General features: G+C 39.9%; 1 protein-coding gene across 28 annotated transcripts in view; it reads left to right on the top strand.

The window, feature by feature from the left end:
• CD44 (CD44 molecule (IN blood group)) overlaps window positions 1-20,034 on the top strand; it is a 102,213-nt gene that overhangs the window by 34,935 nt on the left and 47,244 nt on the right. For 22 of the 28 annotated variants that reach the window (XM_073347941.1, XM_073347944.1, XM_073347956.1 and 19 more), the window contains exons 4-8: window positions 4,341-4,477; window positions 5,913-5,984; window positions 6,685-6,918; window positions 9,018-9,143; window positions 14,097-14,237. In XM_073347941.1, the coding sequence (XP_073204042.1) occupies window positions 4,341-4,477; window positions 5,913-5,984; window positions 6,685-6,918; window positions 9,018-9,143; window positions 14,097-14,237 (710 nt within the window). The remainder of the gene's footprint in view (window positions 1-4,340; window positions 4,478-5,912; window positions 5,985-6,684; window positions 6,919-9,017; window positions 9,144-14,096; window positions 14,238-20,034) is intronic. The other 6 variants (XM_073347954.1, XM_073347962.1, XM_073347967.1 and 3 more) reach the window with 2 other exon arrangements.

Genomic DNA, 20,034 nt, shown 5'->3' on the forward strand with positions numbered 1-20,034 from the left:
TGTGACGATGTGGTGTGCCAATTGCAATTACTTTTAAGTGGCTATTAATTAGATGGTCTATGAGTAGAAAAGGATAACTGAATTGTAGTTGTAAATGAAGTATCATAATCAAGCAGGTGTATTTCTAGTGGGATCCTGCAGGGACTGGCTCTTGGCCCTACACTAATTAAATTTTTTCAATGTCCTGGAAGAAAACATAAAATCATTATTGATAAAATTTGCAGATGACACAAGGATTTGGGAAGTAGTAAATAATGAAGTGGGCAAGTCATTGATTCAGAGTGATATGGATTACTTCGTAAGCTGGGTGCAAGCAAACAATACGTGTTTCAATACAGCCAAATGTAAAGTCCTACATCTAGAAATAAAGAAAGCAGGCCATACTTATAGGATGGGGGACTCTGTTTTGGGAAGCAGTGGATCATAGTGGATAATCAGTTGAACATGATCTCCAAGTGTGGCACTGTGGTGAAAAGGGCTAATGTGATCCTTGAGCATATAAAGGGGTGAGATATTGAGTAATAGATGATATTACCTCTGTATTTGACACTGGTGTGACTGCAACTAGAATACACTGTCCAGTTCTGATGTGGACAATTCAAGAAGGATGTTGAAGAATTGGAGAGTGTTCAGTGAAAAATTGCATGAATGATTAAAGGATTGGAAAACATGCCTTATAGTGATAGACACTAGGAACTCGATCTATTTAGCTTATTGTGAGAAGGATAAGGGGTGAATTGATTAGTCTATAAGTACCTACATGGGGAACAAATATTTGATAATACAGGACTCTTCAGTCTAGCAGACAAAGATATAACAATAGGAAATGGCTGGATGTTGAATCTAGACAAATTCAGATGGGAAATAAGGTACAAGGTCTTAACACTGAAGGTAATTAACCATTGGGACAATGGATCAACAGTTGTGGTGGATTCTCCATCACTGGAAATTTAAAAATCAAGATTGGATGCTTTTCTAAAAGATATGCTCTAGTTCAAACAGGAATTAATTCAGGGAAGTCCTATGTATGGTCTGTGTTATGCAGGAGGACTGACTAGCTGAACACAGTTGTTCTTCCTGGCCATATAATCTATGACTCTATGAATTATCCAGGTTATCCCAAACATGCAGCTGTAGAAAGGAGACAAGATTCAAGTGCAGCAGGCGCAGAGGGGATTCATTGTCAAGCAGTGTAGACTCATAGCAATAAAACTCTTATTTAAGTCAAATGGATCAACTAACTTCAGTGGGATTTCAGCTTTAGTAGGAAGTGAGTAGGGATTTCAGAATTCATCCTGAAGTTTATTGGGGTAGAAAGCTCGGTGGGCATCTCTTCAACTCTTTAAATTTTGCCAGCTTGTACTTTTTATCAGTCCTCTAAAGAGAGTCCTAATATTTACCACCAGAAAAATTAAACCAAATGACACTGTTTAAAGTTATTATATGCGAAGGTGGAATTGTCTGTTGTAAATTTGACTCAAGGCTGTTTTGTTTTTCAAAAACCAGTCAGAGAACACTTCAATCTCTTTGGTCACTCGATTACAGACCTAAAAGTGGCAATTCTTCAACAAAAATCTTCAAAAACAGACTCCAATGAGAGACTGCTGAATTGGAACTAATTTGCAAACTGGATATAATTAACTTAGGCTTCAATAAAGACTGGGAGTGGATGTGTCATTACACAAAGTAAAACTATTTCTCCCTGTTTATTCCCCCCCCCCCGGTTCTTGTCAACTACTGGAAATGGCCCACATTGATTATCACTACAAAAGTCACCCTGCCCCCCCCCCCCCTCCTGCTGGTAATAGTTCACCTTTTCTGATCACTCTTGTCACAGTCTGTATGGTAACACCCATTGTTTCATGTTCTCTGTGTATATAAATCTCCTCACTGTATTTTCCACTGTATGCATCCGATGAAGTGAGCTGTAGCTCACGAAAGCTTATGCTCAAATAAATTTGTTAGTCTCTAAGGTGCCACAAGTCCTCCTTTTCTTTTTGCGGATACAGACTAACTTGGCTGCTACTCTGAAACTTGTTTTTCTCAGTCTTTTAACTGTTTTAATTTCCTTCCCTTTGCATTAGTCTGCAAATTCATGAGAAATCGGTAAAATTGCTTTCATGTTAGTGTAGTATTGGCAAAATCATATCTATGGAAAGTGATTAGTTTAATTAGTATCAAAGTAATTAAATTAGTTCATGTTTGTGCAGTGCTTTGAAAATGTTTAGTGTGATGCTGTATAAATGTCACGCACTGCTAATATTAATTGCAAATGCGTGGGCAGATAATCTTTAAAGATCTCCTGCAGCCCTAGTTGCCCTTACACCAGGACTGTGCCCTGTGCTCATTCACTGGTATAAATCAGAATAATATGTGTGCCTCTGCAGTGGGAGAATGATGCTCACCATATTCCCAGGGAATATCAGGCAAAAATTCCCGATGGTGAGCGTTACATAACAGTCTCCCAAGTGAAGTGGAGGGATGATTTAAAATGCTGCCAAATGGAAGACTAGACTGGGACAGTCCTGCAGTGGTGGGGAAAGTATTGAAAGACCAAATAGGCATTTTCTATCTCTAACTTTTGAGTCTCATGCACTGGACAGAGTCTCTTATAGGTAAGATGAGAAGAAAATGGAAAAGAACTTAAAGGGTAAAAGAAATAGAGGGAACTATTTTTCACATTGGAGGAGAGCTGTGGTTTTGCTTTCACTGCACTTTCTCCCCTTATCCATGAACCTAGAAGAGGACAGATGTGGAATTTGAGATATTTTTTAATAATTTGTGGGTGCTGTGTATTTGTATTCCTCTGGCACAGTACCATAAATCCAACTGTATGGGCTTGAGTGGGAGACAAAAAGAAGAACTAGTACGTTATATATAATAGTCAAAGCACACAAGGAGTAGAGAGTGAATATGAATGAGTCAGCAGGCCATAAAACAAGAAAGATTTTTATTATAACGCCGCCAATATGATAGTCTTAGCAATAGGATACCGGATCTAGGACTAATAAAAAATATGGCTGTGCCAGTGAAGTAATCTATTGTTCCACCCATATTAGAGATTTAGAATTGCAAATATCATTGCCATGATTTGATCCAGGTGGACGTGAATCATGGATGTGGACTGTAACAGGGCTTGGGGAACCACAACTGAGACAGAGTCCAAGCAGCTAACATACCACGCCTGCCCCTCCCTGACAAGTAGCAGCTCTTAAAACAATCCCCAAACCCTAGGGCTTTTTAACATTTAATCACCACTCTCATCTAAATAGATTTCAGGGAAACCAGTACCTTCACAGGAATTAGTCATTTGATATGAGATTGCAAAATAGTAATAACTTGTTACGTAATTTTGTTAATCACAAGCTCACTTGAAATTTCAGCCTGATTTATGTGCCCCATACTCAAATAGCAGCATTATTTGCAACACATATTATCCAGGGGGATATTAAGTATTTTAGCTAACATTCTGTAGGCGAAATATTGCTACATTTGAACACTTTATTAAAGTTTTGCACTTCGCAGAGACTGGCATGTTATCAATCATCGCTGCACATCTTTGCTCACGATCTCCATCCATTCTTCAGATTTGTGGCATGCAATTCCAGTGCAAAATGGTACTGTGCAATTTATTAGGCTAGAAGTAGTGAAAATGTAGCTCAATGAAAGAAAATCAGAGCCTTGATCCTCTGTGTTCTATAATACACAACCCAACTGAACGAGAAGTGTTTACCCTTTTTATCCTTCATTTTCATTGCATCCCCATGCAGAGCAGTTGTCTTATCGAATAATTCACACTGCATTGCAATGGTTATTAGTTCAGAGATTACATGCAGAATGATTTTGGAGGTGGTTGCTGGTGATGTTAATGTGGATGTAAAAAAGGAGTAATCTCCATGACCAGATTTGGGATTATTCTTATTTCATTATATGAAATACTCTGTCTCCTATTTGGCCTATTTGGCGGTATTGAAAGTCCTGAGGAAAGTATCTGTTGTATGCTGTGTTACATAACATGGGGGTCAGATCTGGTGGTGGACATGCCAAGGGTCAAAGCCAGAGTCAGGAAACAAGCAGGGGAGCAGGGCCAGAGCAAGGAGGAACAAGGCTGGCACAGGAGCGATTGCAGCTGTGGACACAAGCTGTTGAGCAGCCAGCAATCTTCTGATGTAGCTGGGTTTAAGAACATGCCCGCTGGTTCCCCTCAGCTAGTCAGGCAGGTTGATCAATCAGCCAGTTCTGCTTTAGTTGTGGTCATTAGTCAGCCTGGAGACCGAGCTAGCAGGCTCAGCTGCATGCCTTCCTTCCTGACAGTGTTGTTCACTCTGTATTCTTCACAGATATGGTTACATAGAAGACAAAATTGTAATCCCACGAATCAAGCCATATTCTGTTTGTGCAGCAAATAACACTGGAATTTACATACTCACTTCAAATATAACAGACCGGTATGATACATATTGTTATAATGCATCAGGTAGGTATTTGCTGTACTGTGTAAGTGAGAATTAAGATATTTAACAATAACATATGCTCTCTCTCCTTTAGATTACTCGAACCAGAGCTTCCATATTAAATTGTATGTGTATTGTGGTCTTGTTTTCGCATTTGAAGATAGAACACATTTTGCCAGTCACTGGAGCTGCACCTGCTGATGCTATCAGTGACTTTGGCCCATTGTATTTTGAACTAAAAAAAAATCTGAGTTCATATTTAACTTATGATTCTAACCTCAAGAATTGTCATTTTAGTAGGGAAGTACCACAAGTATGGATCCAAAGAACACAGAATTGTTGAATGTGATGATTTCTACTCCTCACATTCTTTTACTCACATGTTTTTAGAGCTAATAATAGTGAAGTTACAAGCGCTGAAAGATCAGGGACCCTGAAGACTCTTAGCTTGCTTTCTCTGCTTGCATGAGGCCCCTGGCAAGCACAAATTCAGGTGTTGCTTAGCTACATTAATATTGTAGGTTCAAAGGCAGGCCACTTCTTTTGTGGAATTCTTCCATTATATGGAGTTACAGTTCTTAATAATAATTTTAAATGTTTCTGATTTTGTTTATTTTTCTATGCCACATGAGGACCCCTGCAAAATTAAAATTTTCAGAGTCAAATTGTCAGGGAGCCGTGGATAATTTTGCTCAGTGTTTGTGCTGCAATAACTGGGCACAGGAAATGTGTTAAGAGTAAGAGACTGGCTTGATTGAGTTGCCTAGATTTTGTTAAATTAATTGGTCATATTCAGAGCTGGTATAGATAGAGGCAACCCCACAAAAATCCTTAGGCCAAATTCAACGGTGATTTAAATAGAAGTGACATTTTGAAATTACAATTTGCTTTGACATAAAATATCTGAAGCTTTATTCCACTCTCTGGAACTCAAAGGGCTTAATCCTGGGTTGGGGTAGAGAGAGGCAAAGGGCTCTGAGCTACCAGCTCTGATACTGGAGCTGTCGGAGGGAGTCAAACTGGACCATAGAGGAATTCTAATTTATATTGATTGGAATGATCCCTAAAGGACTGTTCCGCCAGCCCAGGATTAGCTTTGTATTCCGTAATAGATTTCCAGTGTTGCCTAAGTGCTCTACCCCGGAATGCCCTCAGTGCAGAGGAATCATACAGTCCATCCCTTTGGCAAAATGGGGACTTGTCCTGGGTTGAGGATCTGACTCAAATTGAGAACACTGAGAATAACTTTGTGAAATTTGATTAAAATGCACCAATTTTGTCCCTTTAAAAATGTTTATAAAATTCTTAGTTTTCTCAAAGCCACTTTCAGACGAGACCCCAAGAAACTTTTCTAAGAAGTTGTTGATAACACTATGAATCTAATAAATAGGGCAGAAAAGAGTGAATTTTTCTCACCACCCTTTGTCAAATTAACTAATTATTTTCTTCTCCTTTCAGAAACTAGGGATATGGCATGTGAACCAATCATAAAACTAAATGATTCTTGGCATGATAATCAAAGCCGAATAGGTAATGTATTGCATAAGTGAATGATTTAGCATTGATTCCATTTTCAGCTACCAGGTTTCTCTTCTGTATGTGAGTAATGCAAATGTTCAATATCATGCTACACATAAGAAAAGCAAGTCCAGAGATGGTAATATACTGAAAGTGAAGCAATCAGACCTCCATCTGCCACCTAGAATTAGGCTATATGTGACAGCATTTATCTTGAGGTGGTTCTAGCGTAGTAAATTTTCCATATTGACACTAGATTGTTTTTGATAAATAGAGGACTGATGTTGCTTCTTTGATGAGAGAGCTTTGTTGAAGCCTTCTATGTCCTACAGTTATTATGTACCTTCCACATCATGCCGAAGCCTGCTAGCCAGGCAAGGAACTAGGGATGGAACCGGGCTCTCAGGATGAAATCCTGGCCTCATTGGAGTCAATGGGAGTTTTATCCTTGACTTCAATGGTACCAGGATTTCACCCTGAAAGTTAATCCAGACTTTGGCCCACTTACCAGACTGGGCCCATTATGATGATGCATACACAAATTAGAACTACAATAGATAGATCAGTGAAGGATAAAACAGACAGACAGAAAACAAATTGCTTGATATCAGGTCTGACTACAACTGTGGCCATAGCCCTTTAACCTCACCCCACAACTCCAACATTCATGATGCCTCAGCTATTTCAATTGATCTCTTTCTCCTTCCAACAGTCATAGATAATGCAGATGGCTCACGTTACGCTGATGGTGTGAAACAGCCTGACCCAACTCCAGTTACAGATGATAATCATGTGGGTAGTGGTTCAACATATGACGGAGATACAACAAACCCCACCATCATCAGAATTCACACGGCTGGTGCCCCATATTATGAAGATACAACCCCAGATGCAACAGATTATTCTTCTGTGTCGGGCAGAAAGGAATATCATTCCACAAGTACCAGTAAGAATAATGGATTATATACTATTGTAGCTTAACTTGTCCTCTTAAAATAACTGTATGAAAACATTGCACTGTGATTCAATTCTTAGAATGCTAAGGGGCATCACTGGTGGACACAGTGTGTCTTAGGGCATCAAAATCTGTAATGGCTTTGTAACCACTGTAGCCATGGAAAAGAGAGAGCACAATCTCTGCCCCATATTCCTGGTGCTCTTGAGAAAGAATTGGACGGAAAAAAGTTGTGTGTCTTTGTGATCATAGAAACTTTTTTTTTCACTTTCCAGAGACATTTCATAATAACATGAGAGTGTAAAGCAATCACAAACCAAAAAAGTTCTGCTTTTCTTCCTCCAGGAATAATTTCACAGTATGTGTGATGATAGATCTTTCTAAGAGCCTGGTGTTGTGCCTACTGCAATCAATGGGAATATTATGGTTGATTTCACTGGCAGAAGGATCAGGCTCAATGAAATCTAGCAAAACATTATTTCTATAACAAAGAAATATCACAGGTGCAAAGGATGAACATAATTAAGTATTTTACCAGAAGAATCTGGAAAAGTAAGTGCAGAAAGATAGGATTTCAGTACCTAGAGATCAAGCTGGAATAGTCTTACCTACCTAATAGTCTCCGGTATGATCATATTTGTGGAGTCCATATTAAATAATACATGCATAAGAAGAGAGTTACAGTACAAATGCAGTTGAATCCCTTCTTTGCAAACCGTATGTTGTAAACTGTATTTGATAAGCATATCACAATATGCAAAAACAGTAAAAATGTTGGTGCTGTCAGCCTTCCGTTTATGGCTTTTCTTTTTCCAGGAGATAGGGAAGGGCTTTCTGTATAGACCAAAAACCATATTCTGCCCTGAGCTACATCCGGGAAGCCCTAGAGGAGACAAAATTGGGTCTGGGTTAACCATGGAGTTGTATAGGTGTGACCTAGGGCAAAATTTGTGTAGGTGAATAGAAGAGAATTAAATTGTTTCATTTTCTTGGTTTTCTTTTTCTTTTGACTTCAGGGCACATGTGGTAGAAGATTTTCTATTTAATCTCTTTATGTTGATGGTTAAGTACCTATTAGCTTTCATATTTGTAAGCACTTACATGGCCCACATCCTCAGAGTACGTGCGGGTCTCACAAATATTAATAAATTTGCCCTCACAAATTGGGAAGTGCTGTATGATCTCCATTTTAGAGAAGAGGAACTGAGATACAGGAAAACTAAGTGACTTGCCCAAGATCCCGCAGGAAGTGTGGATTAAGCCTAGGTTTCCTTAGTCCTGTTTCAGCAACTTAACCACAAGATCAGCCATCCTTCCTCTGTAGCAGAGAGCATTCCTCTGGGCTGTGGACACAAGGTTTTATTTAACCGTTCACTAACCATTTACAAGTAGAGGATACCAAGAGATCATGCCATTGTCCTACCCATCGATGTTTAGTTAAAATGTTTAGTTAATTGTTTGTTGAGTGGAAGTGTTAGCAGAGGATAAATTTGATTTGCTGGTGGTACTGTACTTGTGGGACTTTGGGCCTGCTTCTCCACATGGCTTACCAGTGACATCAAAATACTATGGCAGGGTAATGGGAATTAATGTTGGAACAACACTCTTCTCAAATTTCGTGAATTGTCTTTCCAAGAGGAAATTCTCCTCTTTTCTGCTTACAATTGTAGTCTTTGCCTGGACCAAAGCTCATAATATGTAAAAATAATGGCAGCATTACAAACGGCCTCAAGCACTTTTGTAGGTTCCAGATCCAGAGTTGCCACAGCTACAAGAACATAAATCCAGGCTTCGGTGAGCAAGTTGTTGTCTTTGCCACCTTAGCTGCCATGCTCATTATCATTGGGCTGCTGCAAATTCACACTCCCGTGAACAACCAGTGTTAGTGATTAGATACCAAGATTAGAAAATCAATTATATTTAATGACGAACTAAACAAGGACCCCAGTCTCCTCTCCTTTTATCCTTCCACTGGACCAACAAATGAAAGACCTAGGCTTCCTATAGTGTGAAAGCTCTAACAATGAGAACAGCAGGAGTGGTGGCTCAGCAAATGAAAAGTTACAGTTGATTCACCCTTCATCACACAGATGATATTGCAATACCTTTCGATGACAAGCGGGGTGAAGATTCAACCATGATTTCACTGATAACTGATGGTGTTCCTGGAAAAGACAGTGATCATCCTAGCAAAGGACAACATCCCACAAGTACTAGTAAGGCTAATGAATTGTAATAACTTTGCCAACTGCAGACTGTATTTAACCTACTCTCTTATTCTGGCAGGATATTATGATAAGTAGCCAAGTACTTATCTTCAGCATTGGAACAACATTTCAGAACAGAGCTTTCTGGGGTAGTTAAATCAGAAATGAGATCTACGGCAGTCACTGGTGATCAGAAGGGACAAGTGGAGACAAGGGTTGCCTTGTAACCTGCGTTTAAAGTTAAGAAGTGATTCGTGGACTCTTTGGTGCATATCTCTCATGTTCCATTTCATCACACCTATTCACCCTATACCAAGCAACATAATTTAATTTGTTTTGGGCTACAGGTACCTCTGTGCATCATCACTTGCAGACACTGTATATGAGAATTAGAAGTGCAATTTCTGCCCCTTTATGCAGCATATGTGTGCTTTGATACTTGATTCATCAGTGTGTGGTTTTAACTCATTCATGGCTGTGAAGTAGGTAGCACAGATCAAAATCCTGACTTAACTCACTAAGGAGGTACTTTGAGGGAGTGACAGAGTTAAGGTTGGAGATGCCATCCTGCTTGTGCACTGCATATAGGAATAGATTGTATTTCCAAGTGCTTGTTGTCATTTGCAGCATGACCACAATGGTACTGTGCTTACCAGGCTTCTTGGGCTTTGGGATACTTGAAGAGACATTAGGTGGTGACCTTTCCTCTAGTATTCAGTAGAACTCTAGCACTGTTTCCTGCCCTCTTCCTGAATAACTGTGCTAAGGTGTGTAAAAAGCAACTCCCTGTGATATCTTCCTCCAGCATCCAGTGCACCTGTGCACCATGGGGTAGGATCTTATGAGTAGTGGGACAGCAACATTAAGTAAAATCAACTTAATTTTTTTAAAATGGGTCTTTAAATATATTTGATGGAATTCTTCATTTTAAAGTTTTGGGATTTTTCTTTTGTGTTTAGAAAGTTAGGAACCATTATGATTTAACTGGGAATTGGTCCTGCTTCGAGCAGGGGGTTGGACTAGATGACCTTCTGGGGTCCCTTCCAACCCTGATATTCTATGATTCTATGATTAGGAAAGGGATGCCACAATGCCACTATATAAAGCCATGGTACGCCCACATCTTGAATACTGCATGCAGTTTTGGTTGCCCCTTCTCAAAAAAGATATATTAGAATGGGAAAAGGCACAGAGAAGGGTAACAGAAATGATGAGAGGTATGAAACAGCTTCCGTTTGAGGAGAGATTAAATAGACTGGGACTGTTCAGCTTGGAAAAGAGATGACTCAGGGGGGATATGACAGAGGTCTATAAAATCAAAAAAGGTGTGGAGAAAGTGAATAGGGAAGTGTTATTTACCCCTTCGCATAACACAAGAACCCAATGAAATGAAAGGCAGCAGGTTTAAAATCAACAAAAGGAAGTACTACTTCACACAACGCATGATCAAACCTATGTAGGGTGACTAGATGTCCTGATAAACTTGGGACTGTCCCAATATTTAACTCTTTGTCCTACATCCCGACCAATGTATGATTGGGATGCCATTTGTCCCGATATTGTAGGGTTGCCAGGCATCCGGTTGGTGCAGGGATGGCAGGCTCCCTACCTGACTCTGCGCAGCTCCCTGGAAGCGGCGACATCTCCCTCTGGCTCCTAGTTAGAGGGAAGGCCTGGGGGGCTCTGGATGCTGCCCCCACCATGAGCACAGGCTCTGTAACTCCCATTGGCCAGGATCTGTGGCCAATGGGAGCTGCGGGGGCGGTACCTGCAGATGGAGGCAACAGTAGCGCATGGAGCTGCTTGGCCTTGCCTCCGCCTAGGACCCAGAGAGAGATGTCACCACTTCCGGGGAGCCACCCGAGGTAAGCACACCTGGAGCCTGCACCCCCTCCCGCTGAGGGCTGGAGCTGGGGCTGTACACCCCTGACACGGGGCTGGAGCTGCTCGGGCCAGCCGGCCTGGGGTTCCTCTGGTACTGGGGGTTGGGTGGTTTGGGGTTCCAGCCACGGAGAAGGTAGGGGAGCTCAGGGCTCCTGCCACGGGAGGCAGGACCTTGTGTAGGCAGGGGCAAGGCCATGGGGGTAGCCTTCCCGAAGGGGGGAGTCCACCCACCACCCATGCCCACCCATGTGTCCTGATATTTTATTCTTGCGATCGAGTCACCCTACACCTCTGGAACTCATTGCCAGAAGATGCTCTGAATGCCAGAAGTATATGTGGGTTCAGAAAAGAATAAATTCATGGAGGATAGGTCCATCAATGGCTAGTAGCCAAGATGGTCAGGGTTGCAACCCCATGCTCTGGGTGTTCATAAATGTCTGACTGCCAGATGTTGGGACTGGATGACTCGATAATTGGGGATGGATATTCGATAATTGGCCTGTGCTGTTCATTCCCTCTGAAGCATCTGACATTGGCCACTGTCAGAAGACAGGATGCTGGGCTTAATGGACCATTGGTCTGACCAAGTATGGCCATTTGTATTGTCTTATGTGTCCTTGGAAGGACATAGATGTTTCTGGAAGGGGAAACGAATGCAGTATAGGAGTTCTTGTTGAAATTCCCAAAGACTTTTTCCACTTGGCTCAACTAGAACACTGTGTCCAGTTCTGGGAGAACACATTATCCAGTTTTATGGAATAGAAGAAATCAGTTCAACTCTGGACTCATCACTAAGGTTTCTTTATTCGCATACAGTTAAACTACACTTCAGTTGATCAAGCTCGAGAGTAGAGGGCGGGTACAGGGTATACCACAAACCCAAGATACATAATCATGAATTAGCTTATCGACATACTTACACTAAATACTATTTGTTAATACATTATATCATATATTTTATGATTGATGCACTAATTTTTATAATTGATCCTGGTACAGATCATGAATTGTCCAAGAGCTACAAAGTATGCTAGTAAGCAAAGCTGCAGCTACAAGCTTATCACATGTGACAATTCTTACAATTTCTTTATCAACTACCTATATATTATTGACAAGGCCACTTATGAACTTATGCTTTGTCCATTGTTAACCTCTGTTTCCTTACCTCTCTTTCTTCATTCCTTCTTGCATTGTTCATGCAAGGCCTACATTTCTAATGGCTTTTTGTGGTAAACACTGGGACTGGTGGAGAAAGAAAATAATAGAATGATTTCTTTCTACCATCTCTTGCTTCACATTGATGCCAACGGAACGTAAGCATGTATCTAAAGTTAAGCATATGCTTAAGAGCTTTTCTGGACAGAGATAAACGGATGAAGGAGGCCCTGATCACCATAGGTATGGCAGATATTTCCCCAATCACACAGGTAATATAGCAGAGTTAGAAGAATAGGATTCCTTACAGTGGTATTAAAAGCTTTATGAAAATGGGGAGGCTTCTTATGTAAACAAATGTGACCTTCTGCCTGAGAAAATGTGAAAGAGGTTCACACCTTATGGACATCCTCAGATGGAGACATAAAAGATCAATAATATTCAAAATAAGAAACATGACAGTTAATTTTCTAGTTGTAGGTTTGGATGTGGAGCAAGACTTTCTCTACAGCATGGCTTCTGGAAACCTTAGTCTTGCTAGGGCCTAGTAGGGAAAAAACAGTTCCAAAATGGCATAAAATCTTGACTTGTTTTGCAATTTTGTTGTCTGGTTGTTTCTACTGGGATTTTTTTCTTCTTGGTTTCCTCTTTCTTTGCATGAATAGTTTTGTGCTGTTGCAAAATCTGTGTATAATCTTGGACAGGGGCTTCGTGATGAACGTTTGGTTTTCTTTTCCTTAATTGTTTATGAAATGCATTGACACTTAAGGCTGATGTCTTGCTCGTGTTCTCACACTCCTCCTTCACTGGCATGACAAAGTTTTGGGGTGAAAGTTAGAGTGGAGTGAAGTTTCAATGAAAAAAATGATAAAAAAAATTCAACAATTTTGTGCACATGTGTGTGAAAATATGTTGCTATTTCTTGATCAGTTGTAGTGTGAAAATATTGGCAGGATTGCTTAGTAATATATGGTGATGCAGTAACTCTTCAGTTAAATCTGCTGTGGGGATGCCACTTGTGGATTTTCCTGACAGGAACTATCATCCATTGTTCAACAGCATCTTTTTTAACTGAGAGCAAGGCATTGTGCGAATTATACCAGCAGGGATTTCATTTTACTGCATTACAAACTAGCAAAACCAATTTCAAAATAAATTGTTACATTTATGCTATCTATCTCCCTGAACAATCTTCTCCCAGATAATTCTGTGACATGGGAAAAATGACAGTTACAGAAGAGAAATCTAAGGATTGGCTCCCATTATGTAGTATTCAGATCACGCAGACACTGAGGCTTATTCCATAACCACGATTAGGGTCCCAGGGCAGGATCTCACTGATTGGTAAGTAAATCACATGGCTTAGGGTAAACAAAATGGGATCAGCTTTATTCCCATTAGGAGTTAAGCCCCAGAGAGAGCCAAAATATAGTTCTTAGGTAGGATGGGAAAATCGTAGCCTAGATATCACAGTAGCTGTATAGATACACGAGAAAGAGAGACCGAGAACATCGCAGGGCTAGCCAACAATACTGCATCAGTTTAGCTAATCTGAAGGCTCAAACCCATACAGTTATATATGGGTAACAAGTCACACTCTAGCTCTTCCAAGTGGATCTTTACAATGCATTTGAAATGGCCTGCCATTATTGCTGCTATTTCCTCGTCTGTTGCTGCAGCTGCATTGCACATTATCACTGGGATGTCCTCCATCAGTTTCACAACCCTAACCTCAGGATGTCGTGAATGAATGGATGAGGGAAAAAACAGTGATAGTGTTGAATAGAGCAGAGGGCTCTGTCTGCTGTCCCCTTTCTTTGCCCTTTGCACTAGAGAAAGAAAACGACCTGGTGTAAGAGGAACAAAGAGGTGAACATATTGTGAATAGTGGCTCATTAAATAAAATGTCGATAATTCATCCAGCCATCATCACAGCAGATGAGGACTCCCTACGTGGGGCACATCATGAAAACTCTACTCAAGGTCAAGAAATTCCTGGATTTATTCCTTTGCAGTGGCACTCGACAGATCACAAAGAAGAGCATCCCACCACTGCTATCAAGGGTAATACATTATAATCCTTTTATCTAATGTACTTCTGTAAGATCTGTTAAGTAACCGGTGGAAAGGAACCTGGCAGACAACCAGCTTTTCTCTTGCTCACTGAGTTTACCATCTATTCCCAGGTTTTATTTCCCATTGACCAGATTCTGAAAGGAACAAAGCATCCACAGCACTCTACTGAAGACATTCTCCCATCATTTCCTCTCTCCAAGCCCAACTAGGCCTTTTGCTGGATCCTTTAGGGAAGTCATACTCTCCCTGTGGATGCGCCAGGGTATCAGGATAGCCCGGCTCTGCAGGTTCAGTGCCTTCACTGATCTCCGAGTTAGAGAATCCATTGATTGCTGCTACTGATTTTTTGCTTCCACTTTAAGTAGACCATTTTGTGCTCTTGTAGCTTCTTCCTTTTTCTTTGTTCACAATATTTCCCACAAAATCATGTCACCGAATAAAAGCAGCTTATCAAGTGCTGGTATGATGGTAGGCTCTCTTGTATATAAAAGAAACCCCTATATATCGACTAATTGCTAAGCTAAATAAATCATTGAGGTCTGTTGTTAAAACAAAGAGTAAAGGTGAGAATTATGCTTTGTGTTGGTACTAACTCAGAGGAAAAGTTCAAAGGAAATTAGCATATTACAACAGATGAGACTCATATGACAATGATGCTGCTGCTGAACACTCAGTACAAGAGCTACTAAAACCTAGGCTCTTTCCTGAGTGGGACAACAATGAGAACGATGATTATTATTGAGGATAGTGATTAATTGCCCATTTATCTCCTATACTTCATTTAAGCCCTATAGATATAGCTTAGTGAAGAGTAGCATTGGGATGCCATTCACAAAATTTACCATATTTGGAAAGATGACATGTGATGGATGATGGCATGTCTGGTGATGCTGTGCCATTGCAAGACCATGACTTTGTGTGGCACTAATTTCAGGAATGGCATTAGCAACATATTGACCCCTATGATCGCTCACGAATGGGAACAGGGAATGAACATCCCTGCTCTACACCTGGTTTTCAGGTTTTAAAAAGCATTATATTCAGAGTTCTGTAATTTTCCTGAATTTGCTGGGTCCCCTACTATAGTGCACCATTTACATCATTTAAAAGAAATATATCAAGTAATTATCTCCTCTGTGAAATTATGTGTTCCTCACCTGAACTTGAAATGGGAGATGGGGTGTTCAATAGATCTCTACAGAGCTTTATATATTTTCTTATATTTTCTTATTGTCTGACGTTATGGACACCAGATTTAATGAATAATTAGGGCTTATGATTTTAGGATTTCACTGATAAATGCTGATAAAACATGCCCAATGCAATCAATCAATAGGTGTTTATCCAATGAACATGGGAAAAACACCAGAAATGGTAACTTGAATCTCAGGGCTTATCTAGACGGAGCTGTAATGCATCCTACAGGGGTCTGATTTCTAAAGTGCACGAAGTGTTGCGCATTAATTGGTCCATGTAGACCCTACTGGTGCTCAGTAAAGGTTCCCTAGGTGCTTTAACATAGTGCTGTTTGAAATAGTACCACATTAAAGCGCACTAGGGAAAAGCTTACAAAGAGATTACTCATTACAGTATATACAAAGAAAGAGCCCCAAAACATCCTAATTTTTGGACATCTACATGAAACTCAAACATTTTCTAAAAAGGGCCCCAAAAAGAAAATAATTAAACCATGATAAACAGAAGTCCGATGAATAGAGTTAGGTTTCAGAGTAACAGCCGTGTTAGTCTGTATTTGCAAAAAGAAAAGGAGTACTTGTGGCACCTAAGAGACTAACCAATTTATTTGAGCATAAGCTTTCATGAGCTACAACATTGCATTCGATGAAGTGAGCTGTAGCTCATGAAAGCTTATGCTCAAATAAATGGGTTAGTCTCTAAGGTGCCACAAGTACTCCTTTTCTGAATAGAGTTAGTAATTAGTAGAAATGGGCCTCAGGACAAACTCCAGATCGCAACTCCCTGTACATTGGTGACACATGACTCCAAGAACATATCCAAATATGAATGCCCTGGTTTTCCCCTCTCTCAGTACTGGGATGAACCAAACGCTGCATACCTCAACAACCCTGCAATTTGAGGAAGTAGGGATCTGTAGCTAAACATTGCCACTCCAGCCTGTAACTCATGGCTATTTGGGTGATAATCCTTCGCACTGATAATGAAGAGCATCTGAAAAGATAAGCATTTCTATATGAATTAATGTGATCTCTTACTTAAGAGACTATCGGTTGCTAAGTGTCCGTGTGGGTAGCATCACATGAAAGGAAGGCCAATAACTTATAAAATAAGAATTGTGGGGGGTTTTTTAATGTTGATTGCATTATTAAAGTTGATTTTGCTGGATTAGGGGTGTGCATGTGCAGAAAGTTTTTCTCTCTGTCATTGGCATCATAAGACTTAATCAGGACATGATAGGAGACAAACATCTAATATTACTAGAGACCAAATTCCGCTCTCCTTTCTCAGTTATTAACAAGTCCGCTGATATATTTTTCCCTGAGGAAATGAACGCAGGATTTGACCCTAAAATCTTACTTTGCTTTGGCAGTTTGTTTGCATAACAGCTGGGTGTTTCTGGTGGGAATTCCCCTGCTTCATCTCTCTTTTGGCAATTGACTTTATGCCCATTGCCAATATCCTAGTCAACCTCTAAATCATCCTCTGGCCAGGGGCTTTTGTTCTCCTTACACTTATTGTTTATATAATAAATTAATACCAAAGGCTCATGTCCTTTTAACGTTCAGTGCACTACTGACATTATTATAGGCCAATACATAAAATCAAAACTTCAGTTGAAAAGCTGTGGTGGTGCTTCTTGTGACTTTGTTTTAGAACATGTCTGCAGTTCAAAAAGAAGGAAAGAACAAGAAGAAACAACAAATGGAGAATGAAAACAAGAAGTAACAACAATGGTTCCTTTAATGTAGAGCAGGGTTCTGTCTTTTTTACATCAGATGAGATATTTTATTTTGCTGCATCATAAACTAGATAAAGAAGTTGACCCCAATTCCAAATTGTTCTGAATGATCTTTTCCCAGATAATTATGTGATGTAGAGAGAGAATGTCACAAGTGAGTAAACTAGTGGTCACATACCATTACATTGCAACCAGATCATGCAATCTCTGCAGATTCAATGTCATTCCTTAACTATGATTTGGAACCATAAGCAAGTCAGTCACAGTGCTCAGAGTATTTTCCCTTTAGAAGCTCACACAGAGACTTTTATTTCCAGCACACATCTTTGAGATAGGGATTATGGAACTTGTAGCCTGGATAGCACATGTTCCTTTGCAAGTGCATAAGAAAGACACACATGGCTAGAAAGCTTAAAGACACATGGATAGGGAACTCCACAATAACAATATATGCACTTCACTAATTTGCCCCTTGTGATATGTAGAATAAACAATTACCCTCCTGCGCTCCCAAGTGACTCTTTACAAGTGATGGAAATGACAAGTTTATGCTGCTGGTTGGTCTATTGCTGAATCTACTTCCTCTTCTGTTACTACTGCTGCTTTGCTTATTATCACTGGGATGCTCTCCATCAAATTTACTTCTTCTCATCCCAAGACGATGTGTCCGGATGAATGAGAAAAGAACAGTGGTAATGGTAAACAAAACTGATGGTCTTCTCTACTATCCTCCTCTTTCTTCACAATATTCACCAAAGAAGGACAAAGACTGTGGGTTTGACCGTAGGGGGACAATCAGGAAGGTTAACCCAAGTTAACTAAAGGAGTGAATTGAAAATGGATTAGTTAAATTGCATTAAACCCCTGTGTGGATACTCCCATTCAGAATTAATGTGGCCTTAATTTGGTTTAGTTTAATTTATTTAATTCTGAATGAGTGTCTGCACAGCAGTTTAATGCAATGTACTTAATTCACCTTAAATTCACACCTTTAATCAATTTGTCTCAATTTTCCCAAGTCTCCCCCATGTAGAGAAGCTCTGAGTGTCAAAAGAGCAAAAGTTGAAAATAATAATGGGGTGGTCTCATAGCAAATAATTCATTAACCCATCATCACAGCAGATGAAGATTCACACGATGGGGCAAATCGTGAAAACTCAACTCAAGATCATTGGATTCTTGGATTTATTCCTTGGACATGGCACTCTGCAGATCACAAGGAAGAGCGTCCCACCTCTGCCAGCAAGGGTAAAACCTTACAACAATTATAACTAATGTCCTTTATACAGAGTAACTTGCTAACACTGATAAACAGCAGCACATAAGAATAAACTCTCCACTGATAGGATCTGGCAGCTAATCACCTTTTCTCATGTTATCTGAATTGTCCATTTATTCCCAAATTCTGTTTCCAATAGGTGAGATCCTGAGAGGTGCTGAGCACATGTAATGTCCCACTGAATACATTCTTCATCATTTTTGTCCCTCCATACTCTGTTAGTCCCACTTTCTCACACCTAAATTAAATAAGTCCCAGCAGGACAGCTAGGCTTACTGTAAAAACAATAGATAAGAATTAAACCTTTGGTGGCTCAATAAATAAAAAGTTCTTAGTGTATTTAACTTCACTGTGACAGATATAGACTCACACAAAGATGGTGCAGCTGGTGAAGACTCAGTGCACGATTTATTAAAACCTGGATTTTTTCCTGCAGGGGAGAACTAGATGATAAGGAACAGCAACCGCCTCATAGTAGTAAGGATAATAATGGATAATCCTTCTATATAATGAGTTTTATTTTAAGTCTATAGATATAGCTAAGTAAAGAGCCACACTGGAATTACGACACTATCCTTGGAAGGATGACGTATGCCAGCTGGTCAGCCTTTCAACTGATGGTTTGTCATTCTGGATCAGGTGATTATGTTTGCCATTGATTCCAGAAATGGATTAAGCAGCATGATGACCTATATGGTTGCTCGGAATAGGGAACAGGGAAGAGATTTCTCTGCTCTACTGTAGGGTTTTCATTTTGGAAAAACCCTGTATTCAGAGTTCCAAAAGTTTTCAGAACTTGCGGCATCTAGCTTTACTGGTGCACCATTAACGACATTTTAAAGAAACTCTCAAAAATATTTCTCATAAAACCTCATTGTGGTTCCTTAGTGTGACCTGAAGTGGGAGACAGGGTGTTCACTAGATTTCTACAGACACAGCAGGCATTTCCTTTATCTCTGAGTTTATGACCACTTGATTTCATGACTAATGTAGTTAAGAGAGGTGGGAACCATCCAAACCCTCAAATCTGAACACCTCTGTTTGGTGAAATTTGATTTCAGAGTGGGTTTTAAATCTGAGCTTCATGGCTGACTTTTATCTGTATCATCAGCTTACCCAGAAGCTGTGTTCCAAACTTCCCCAGACTTTACTGGAGGTCAGATCTGAAATCAAGCACATTTTGACTCAATATCCATGAACAGACTATGATACCATATTAGATTTTCTGCTCTGAGAGGAGCAATATACTCTTGGAGCAAAAACTCAGTAACATATCAGGTAAGGCAAACGTGATTTTTCTTTATTGTTATGTTAATACATTAACAATGTGGCTTTTGCTGAGGTAGGGTTTTGTGGAAACTGTAAACTCTCGCTCTGTGTACAGATCTCTGGCAACACAAATGTTTAGGATTAGAAGATGGAAAATATATTTTAAATACATTAGGGTATTTCCGATATTTTTGTTTTCTTGAATTTATTGGTGTTTGTGGTGATATTTTCTCTGGCTAAACTTCAGTTCTAGCAGATGGCTTTATGCCCATTGCCTATACTCTAGTTCAGCATGGTAT

Source organism: Lepidochelys kempii, chromosome 6 (genome assembly GCF_965140265.1).
Source record: "Lepidochelys kempii isolate rLepKem1 chromosome 6, rLepKem1.hap2, whole genome shotgun sequence".
Classification (NCBI taxonomy): domain Eukaryota; kingdom Metazoa; phylum Chordata; order Testudines; family Cheloniidae; genus Lepidochelys; species Lepidochelys kempii.